The sequence below is a fragment of the Musa acuminata genome, chromosome BXJ2-6, assembly GCF_036884655.1.
Source record: "Musa acuminata AAA Group cultivar baxijiao chromosome BXJ2-6, Cavendish_Baxijiao_AAA, whole genome shotgun sequence".
Lineage (NCBI taxonomy): Eukaryota > Viridiplantae > Streptophyta > Magnoliopsida > Zingiberales > Musaceae > Musa > Musa acuminata.
Genome location: NC_088343.1, coordinates 4493935 through 4502500, shown reverse-complemented (window position 1 = coordinate 4502500; position 8566 = coordinate 4493935). Strand labels below are relative to the sequence as shown.

General features: G+C 41.4%; 2 protein-coding genes across 10 annotated transcripts in view; one reads left to right on the top strand and one right to left on the bottom strand.

The window, feature by feature from the left end:
- Positions 1-2195, top strand: part of LOC135581678 (probable receptor-like serine/threonine-protein kinase At5g57670) — a 2609-nt gene extending 414 nt beyond the window's left edge. Inside the window, exons 1-7 of one of the 4 annotated variants that reach the window (XM_065111572.1) lie at positions 1-261; positions 357-611; positions 698-855; positions 922-1001; positions 1081-1222; positions 1345-1494; positions 1908-2195. The exon at positions 1-261 is cut by the window's left edge and continues 414 nt beyond it. In XM_065111572.1, coding sequence (XP_064967644.1) covers positions 36-261; positions 357-611; positions 698-855; positions 922-1001; positions 1081-1222; positions 1345-1494; positions 1908-2099 — 1203 coding nt within the window. In that variant the 5' untranslated portion in view covers positions 1-35 and the 3' untranslated portion in view covers positions 2100-2195. The remainder of the gene's footprint in view (positions 262-356; positions 612-697; positions 856-921; positions 1002-1080; positions 1223-1344; positions 1495-1907) is intronic. The other 3 variants (XM_065111573.1, XM_065111574.1, XM_065111576.1) reach the window with 3 other exon arrangements.
- Positions 2196-3093: 898 nt separating this feature from the next.
- On the bottom strand, positions 3094-6694 carry LOC135614329 (uncharacterized). Of its 6 annotated transcripts, XM_065111577.1 has the most exons (5): positions 6544-6694; positions 5737-6144; positions 4081-5018; positions 3312-3371; positions 3094-3139 (listed from the first exon to the last, which is right to left on the bottom strand). In XM_065111577.1, exons 2-4 carry the CDS (start codon positions 5752-5754, stop codon positions 3335-3337), a joined length of 993 nt encoding a protein of 330 aa, XP_064967649.1. In that variant the 5' UTR covers positions 5755-6144; positions 6544-6694; the 3' UTR covers positions 3094-3139; positions 3312-3334. The 6 variants fall into 6 exon arrangements, with proteins under 6 accessions (XP_064967649.1, XP_064967653.1, XP_064967652.1 ...); XM_065111581.1 differs by having other exon boundaries at positions 3094-3371; positions 4081-5023; XM_065111580.1 differs by lacking the exon at positions 5737-6144 and having other exon boundaries at positions 3094-3371; positions 4081-5023; positions 6487-6694.
- Positions 6695-8566: the final 1872 nt, after the last annotated feature.

Here is an 8566-nt window from a genome sequence, read left to right as displayed (position 1 = left end):
GACTGCACTCCGCTTCTCCTTTACAGAGACGAAGAATGCGGGAGCTGTGTAAGAAGAGCAAAAGCCTCAGGCGCCTCCTCTCTGTCACCGTTGGAAGGAGGAGGAGCAGAGATGAAGAGGACACGCACGAGAACGCCTCCCCGGTGCGTGAGAGAAAACAGGTGGAGCTTATGCTCGATGTTAGCTCGCCGCCCCTGAAACCAACTTGGAGATGCTTCTCCTACAATGAGATCCACAAGGCGACCAATGGTTTTCACCAAGGTTTGTCTTTTTTAGGGTTTATGCGCTGCCGCAACGAGAACTGCATATCAAAATCTGATCTTGTGCTTGCTATGGCCATTTCTGGATTTGGGTAGATAACTTGGTGGGCAGAGGTGGGCACGCGGAGGTGTACAGGGGCGTGATGGAGGACGGGCGTGCGATTGCCGTGAAGAGGATGATGATAGCCGCCACGGACGAGCAGAGGGAGAAGGACTTCTTGACGGAGCTCGGCACCGTCGGCCATGTGCGGCACCCTAATGTGTCTGCTCTTCTCGGCTGCTGCATCGACCGCGACCTCCACTTGATCTTCGAGTTCTCCTCCCGTGGCTCCGTCTCGTCCAATCTCCACGGTAAACCCAATGACTCGATCAAAAGATCCCAAGAAAAGGCGTGGGAGTCGACTCACAACTGTGGTCTTTGCCCGTGTCGCCTGCAGATGAGAACTCGCCACCAATGGCTTGGAAGCTGCGGTACGACATCGCGGTGGGCACTGCGCGCGGACTCCATTACCTGCACAAGGGGTGCCAGAGAAGGATCATCCACAGAGACATCAAGGCCTCCAACGTACTCCTCACGACCAGCTTTGAGCCTCAGGTATATGATGAAATAACCTTCTTGCTTCTCCACTGACCAATCCCTGAAAGCACGCAATGGCTTCAGATTTCAGATTTCGGCCTTGCAAAATGGCTTCCGTCGGAGTGGACTCACCGTGCGGTTGCGCCGATCGAAGGGACATTTGGGTATACGTCTCTGAGCTCCTGAATCAAAGTATTGGCATTAAGCTCTGAATTGACAGGGGAGCTGACGGTGTCGACGCAGGTGCTTGGCGCCGGAATACTTCATGCATGGCATCGTGGACGAGAAGACGGACGTCTTCGCCTTCGGCGTCTTCCTGCTGGAGATCATATCCGGGAGAAAGCCAGTGGATGGCTCCCACAGGAGCTTGCTTAGCTGGGTAGATGTCAGCTGCAGCACTTCGTTTGACTCATGCGGACATTCTCATGCTTCACTCTCTCTTCCTTCAATCCACCACAAAGATCAACAACTCGGCAATCTTTTGACTGGCTAATTACATCTTTGCAGGCAAGACCTTTTCTCGACGATGGCAACATGCGAGTGCTGGTCGATCCAAGATTATGTGAAGACTATGACATGGAGCAGCTGAGAAGGCTCACCTTCTCAGCCTCTCTGTGTGTCAGAGCAGCAGCAACATTGCGCCCCTCCATGACCGAGGTAACCTCACAAAGATCATTTGGAGATTTGTTGTTTTCATCTGCATAATCCTCTTTGATTGAATAGCCCCTACAGATTTCTTGATTCTGTCATGAACAATAATCACCAGCTTATGACTTGAACATGTTGGTCATAAATTATAATCTGCAAAAGGCAAGTGGTAACATCTTGGTGAGGTTGACCTTCATGCTCGCATTGTAGTTCATCTAGATTCGAGTAGAGTGAATCATGAGGAGTGCAGAGATTAAAGTGTGCCCAGTGGCATGAGTCCTCTTGCCGGTAAATATGTGCCCTCCACCTTTCTGGATTACCATTACAAGGATTGTTCTAATCGCCATGGATGCTGCTGAATTCTGCATCATAAGCATTGTTATAGGTCTTTGATAAGATCACAACAAAACCATGATCGGCAGTATGATTGTCTGCAGGTCGTGGAATTATTGGAGGGTGGTGAGATTTCGCAAGATCGATGGACGACACCAGAGGAGGAGGCAGAGGAGGTGGAAGAAGAGTTTTGGGGCTTTGATGATCTCATCAACGACGACGACGGTACTACTCCCTCATCTTTAGGATCTCCAATGAGGAGTAACGTACAGAACAAGTAGCATTTGGACATATGCAATGTTCATATATCTTAAGTTGGTATGTTTAAGGCATTGTAAGCCAAACTACAGCAATAGAATTTTAGATTGTTGGAGCCATGTGGAGATGGGTTTATCTTCTATCATCTCACCATTCTAGAAAGGAAACACAAGTGAAATGAAAGCTTGATTAGCTGAGGTTAGAGTAGAAATCAGCTGCTGTGATGGGTTGGTGGGAAAGAATGGTAGTATCAGAAGACCTCATGTTTAGCTCTATTGTACAACAAGAGTAGAAGGCCATGCAACAAGCAACATCAACCAGAAAGCAGCTCAGAACTATTGAATCCATCTCCTTTTTGGACAATCCTGTGAGTTCCAACAGCAGCACAAGGTTGCTGAAGGATAAAAAGAAATCAATCTCTACATGAAGTGCCTTGCTGATCTATTCAACACCTGCTCCTTGCCAAGCTCAGGAAAGAAAGAGCATGGCTTAAGTGCCTTGGCACAGATGTTACACACAAGAAGGGTGCTCATGGCCACCTCAGAAAAGAGACAATGCCACCATGTTGCATCAGCCTCTATCTAATTCATGTGGCTAAAACAGGATTGGATCCTAAACTTTAATATCAATAGTCAAGGTTTCACATCTTCAGTAAATATCATGCAAGTTGTAGAATGATGACTTCAATTAATATTCAATTGTCATACATATCACAATGAGGATGCCATATTCATGACTACTGAAGAGTTATGAGAGTCCTCTCCCATTATACATGCATCACACTAGGACCTCCCAACCTTCTAATTATAATATGACGCAGTCCCATCAGAATGGAACCATATACCAATTTGAGAGAAGCTTAATCTTTCCTGGATATGACTCATGTGAAATGTAGTACTAACAGATCCGAAAAACTTGTGTTTTAAATCTAATCAGCATCAACCTTGTCCCTCCATCTAAAATAGCATATTAGATTGATGCCCCCACAAACCCACAAATATCATGTGCTTGCAGATCTCAGCCAATCTGGTAATTTTCATCTAAAATGAGGTCATAAGTAGGCCTACAATACCAAGAAACAAATCGCATCAATGCACCCACAAATATTTGATTAAGGATTGCCAGATGTGTTATGCTAACAATATATTCACAGATAAACATCAACAAGCAAATCCTATATCAACCAGAAAGAATCTGAATCTAAAACGAAGAAAGTTTGTCCTAACGGGACTGACTAGCAGCTGGAGATTCCTGGTGGTCACCGATCATAGAAACGGAAACTGCGCCTCCCATATCTGTCCATATTGAGAAAAGATTGAATGTCAGAAAAGCAATCAAGGGGAAGATAACTCATATAAGAAATAAGTCCAGTCTCACAGATTTCATCTTAACACTGGTTCTGAAATCAGATTGAATTCACAACCCCATATTTCAAAGTACACACATTTTCACAGAAGAAAATGCGTATCACAATGGTAAAGAAGTGTGTTTGTGTGTATATTCCTTTGATTGCTTGAAAGCCAATGGTCCAAATCTACCTTCTCACAAGAAAATATCCTAGTGTTGTATAGACATAGGGGAAATTTACTTTAATAATAATTACCAAGAGGACAAGTAAACTTATTCCATGCACAGGGAAATCACAAATACCATTATTGTTCAATTTAAAAATAAAAACAAAGGCAAGATGTTCATTATTCTATTACGAACCAAAAAAGAGAAGAATATTTGCTTTTACCCCTCAATAAACAACACAAGAATGAAGGAAATACTAATTCTATCATTTTGTTAGAAAAAGGACTATTATTGTACTGGTTACATTGTTTGACCAGATAAAAGGAAACCCCTTGCTGAATCCTCTAAATTAAGGTTGTTTGGCACCATTATTATGGGATAAGTTCTTATTCCCTAACTTATTGCCCAAACAAATGACCACATAGTATGATAACTCTATTGGCATTATGTTATAAGAAACAACAAGAATAATACTAATAATAATCCCACCTGTAGTGGCTGGGAATGACCAGTGATGTTGCAGCACCAACGGCAACATCAGCACCAATTTGTGCAAGTTCGTCATCAGCTTCAGCAAATCTGTACTCTCTTATCTCTACAGATCTTGAAGAACCTTCACCTACATAGAAACCATCAGAATTTGATCGATGACTGCTTCGGGAATGCCTTCTGGACCCTCGCTGATTTCTCGAACCCCTAAAGTTTGAGAACAATTTACAAGATATACAAGAGGTCCACCATTTTCCCCTGTTCCTATGAAGATGTTCATACTCATCATTAAATTCTGAATCATCATATTCAATGACATAGTCTCCCATTACCACTGCATGAGGTGCTTCGGCATGTATAGTGCTCAAGACATCTATGATCTCTGATGACTGCTGGAAGTTTTCCCAGTTTAGTTTATGTGCAGGATCAATTTTGGAAGGGTAGGAATAGGGGTGCTTTAATTGAGCATGTTTCTGGAGCTCAGAAAAGTTGCCAACATATGTACAGTGTCTCTCTTCACAACATCGCTTCATCATGTTCAAGTTGGCACGGGCTTCATCAATAATGAGCCACCCAGTTACGTTTCCCCTACACAGCGGGCAGGTCGGTTGGCTGGTTGGGCTCGAAGATGTTTCTTGAATGCATACCATATAAACACCATTTGCAGCAGCTGTGACTTCTACAACAGCAGGCACTCCATATGCACTTACGAAACGCTCCAAACAATTCGCATGGTTTTTACCAGTATCACACATGAATGGCCTACAACCTTTATCATACGAAGAGCACAAAAGTAGTACCCCATTGTGAGGAAAATCCAAACAGATGGAGCAAGTCACATCTTCCCAATTGAAATCCAGTTTTATGTTCTCCAGGTCCAAAGCGTAAGTGTTGGGCTTCAATGCTTTCTTGTTGAATGCGCATAAGGCCATCTCAATCTTTTCTACATAAATACCACCACTATTTATTAAATACAGCCAAAATTCACTTTAAAGGATCTAATTCATCAAACAAGGAAAACAAGAAAATCATGAGACGCTGGTTTTTTTTTTAAGAATTTGGCTGCTCAAAAGCTTTCATCGAAAGAAAAAGAAAACAGAAAGCAACAAAATCATCACAAAGGTGAAACTATATATGCTGCAGTATTGTCCGATAAAACTGCTACATGGACACTGCTATAAACTACCTTAGAAAGCACCATTATTAGCTACCATTGAGCTATTTCTAACTCAAAAGGGTAATTCTGCTGTTTATTAGCATCCCATGTTACATGTTTCACCTTCAAGCACAAGATGCCGAGGTATTCTACTCCATTTGCTGCGCCTCTCCCAAATTACCTATAATACATGCTCTTTTGTCTGGTGTGACCTGAATACTCAGTTAACAGACTTCAATTATGAACGAAGGCGAGACTTCAACCAGAAACTAAATGGTCCATACAAAAGCATTTTTCAAATACTACTAACTAGTTATGATGTCTATTATATGCTTATAAGAAAATCCATTATGCAATAAGCTAAATAAGCAAACCATGTAAAACTAAACTTCAATGGAGACACTTGTTGACCTCACTCTATCGTATATTGAACGAACTATATAATCAATTCAAAGTATCAACAATATAGAAATAATTAACAAGCTAGCATTGAAAATTACTTTAGTAGAAATTTTCATTTAGATCTATCTGTTCCTCTGCCTCCAATTCTCTCACTCTTCAGCAATCCATATCTATTATACATATCATTTCTATAGTTGCAAGAGATAACACAGGTGTACATAGAAACATCTATAACCACTTTAGCCTGGAAAATTTGGTTTTGCTAGCTTGGTAGAACTCCTGATGACCGAAGACAACAAGTAAAAGTGGCTTGCTACACTGTCTCCTTTTGCAGACAATTTATAACTCAGCCCACTTCTCACAATTCTATGCGTTGTAAATACTCTTTGACACAGTTGCATCGGTGCACTACAAACATATTTACATCTGATTCATCCTTTGCCAGTAAACCTGATAAACCACTTGCTCACCACCCATTACCTAAGTATTCATTCATCAGTCAGTACCTGGAATCCAAATGTGAAAACTTTAAGAAACATACATTCCACTTTTTAACAAGTCTCAGTTCTGCGTTGTTCATCTGAAGCGATTCAGTTAAAAATCCGAATCACAAAACAAGACAAAAAATCCAAAATAATTTCAACGAACGGCAACCTCGTCACACATACTACATACGCCACAAACAGGAACCGTCGGCACGGGGAGAACAGAGGCAATTCATCAAACCACTGTACCACATCAAAATCGATTTTTGACTGCCGAATCGCCGATAACATAAACAATACTCGGGAGAAACAAAAATCGCCAACAAAATTCAGGAAAAAAGTGAACCACAACCGAAGAAAGACCTTGGTAGAGTAGAATCCCGGTAGAGGCACAACGATCGTAAGGAGGCGACAACCAACCTTGTCAAAGATTCCCCGGAGGGAGAGGAAGCGCTATGAGTGCGTGGAAGAGACGAAGAACCCTAACCCCGGATCTCTACTTGGCGTGAGGAAATAGGAAAGAAGGGTGAGAGAAAAGGAGACGGCATGAGGTGGAGAACTCCGAGACGGATTCGCGGAAGCGAATAAAAACTCCATTTTTATCTCTATTTTGCCACGTTAAAGCAAGACGAGATGGGGTCCACTCGAAGGGCGGAGAAAAATGTATTTATTATCTTTGTTTTTTAGTATTTAGAGGGAAAAATTAGAGCTGACTTTTACCCAAACACAAGTGAGTGGGCTGACTTTGTAGGTGTTATCACGTGACTTGCACGTGATATTTAATGGTTGATGGACTACTATTAGCCGTCCATTTGTCTTTATTTTCTTTCTATCGTATTAGAGAGGGAAAAATTAGAGCTGACTTTTACCCAAACAGAAGTCATGCGGCTGACTTTGGGGTATTTATCACGTGACTTAGATTTAATGGTGATGGAATATTATTAGCCGTCCATTCGTCTTTGTTTTCTTTCTATCGTATTAGAAGAGAGACAGTCGTCAAATGGTCACGTGAGAGGACAATTTCGATCGATTTGATAGGTAGTGAAACATTTCCGGCCGTCGATACAAAAATATTTTCGCTGTCGAATTTTTTCTTTTTGTAGTATTTGATCTTTTTACCCCCAAAAAATCATGGTTGATTTTGTCGTTTTTTAATATTAGAGAAAATTTAGATGGAATTTTTACCCCATCAATCAATTCGATGGGTAATGGAATATTTTTGGGCCTCGATTTATCTTTATTTATAGCATTAGAGAAAGATTAGAACCATCTTTTACCCCAAACAAAAGCGTGGTTGACTTTGCATTAGTGATGGATGGATCATTGCCGGAACATGCGTTGGTGGATTGCATGTAGTTTATACAAGTCAAAGATGTGTATGTATTGTCTCTCTTCGACGTCGATTGTTGCTCGACTCGTACTCAAAATATAAATTGATGATTGATTAGGACAAATATGCACAAACAAATGACAAGTTGGACTATTTATACGTCATTCAATCATGACGGGGCCGGCAAAGTTGTATTAATAGCACGACAATGATGGAATAAGTCGTGTCTAAGAATCATGTAATATGCTCCACACGAAAAAAAAATAGTAGCTATGTTGATGATGGTGATCGTGATAGTGTTAGATGAAATTGTGGACGAAAAATGAACAATTGATATGATGCAAGAAAAGGTTGGCCAGGAAATTGGGGCTTTAAGATTTTATCGAACTATGTTAGCGATCAATCATCATCCGACATATAAGCATCACGTGAAGTTATCGTAGAAGAAAAATATCTAAGTCACCCTCCATCTAATTACCCACGTGGATAAAAGTTTAAGATGGATCATTCGGGGTTATCTCCCCCATGTCAGTCACGTGGACAAAACATCAAGAGGAAAATATTGGGGCAATTACATATTGTCCTCTCCCTAGGGTCAAGTATAAAATCTAATATCCGACACGATGCCAAGGGTTCTCTTTTTAAGAGAAACCCACTCACTGAAAGACCTCGGTCACTAACTTAAGCGTCCAAAGAATCATGTCAAAAAAATTTCTCGACCTCGATCTTAGTGCGAGTGGCACCTTCGAAGCTCGATGCTTCCACCTCGAATGCTCATATACTCTCGGGTTTGGACTACATCGGGTTGACTCAAACGCCAATAATGATTTTTCTAACATTTTTAGTGCTATAATGAGAGCTTAATGTTGTATGAATGTTCATCCATCAACTCTTTTAATGAACACTCCAGCGAGGAGGCCATAGCATCTTTACTAGGGGGCAACTGTTATCTTTCTCATATGTGGATGCGTCCATTTTGTATGCAAATGCTGATGCAGTATTGACATTTTTTCAATGATAAGCCTCTCGCCCCTAAGGACCTCGAGCCACCTACTTGTCTCTGTCGTGGTGTTTATGAATCTCACCCAATAGGTGCATATGCTAACGAGCATG

Bases quoted from the DNA above. Each gene is read 5' to 3' on its own strand.
- LOC135614329 (XM_065111577.1), bottom strand. The intron at 3,372-4,080 runs GTGGGATTATTA...CAATATGGACAG, and splicing joins GTCATTCCCAGCCACTACAG to ATATGGGAGGCGCAGTTTCC.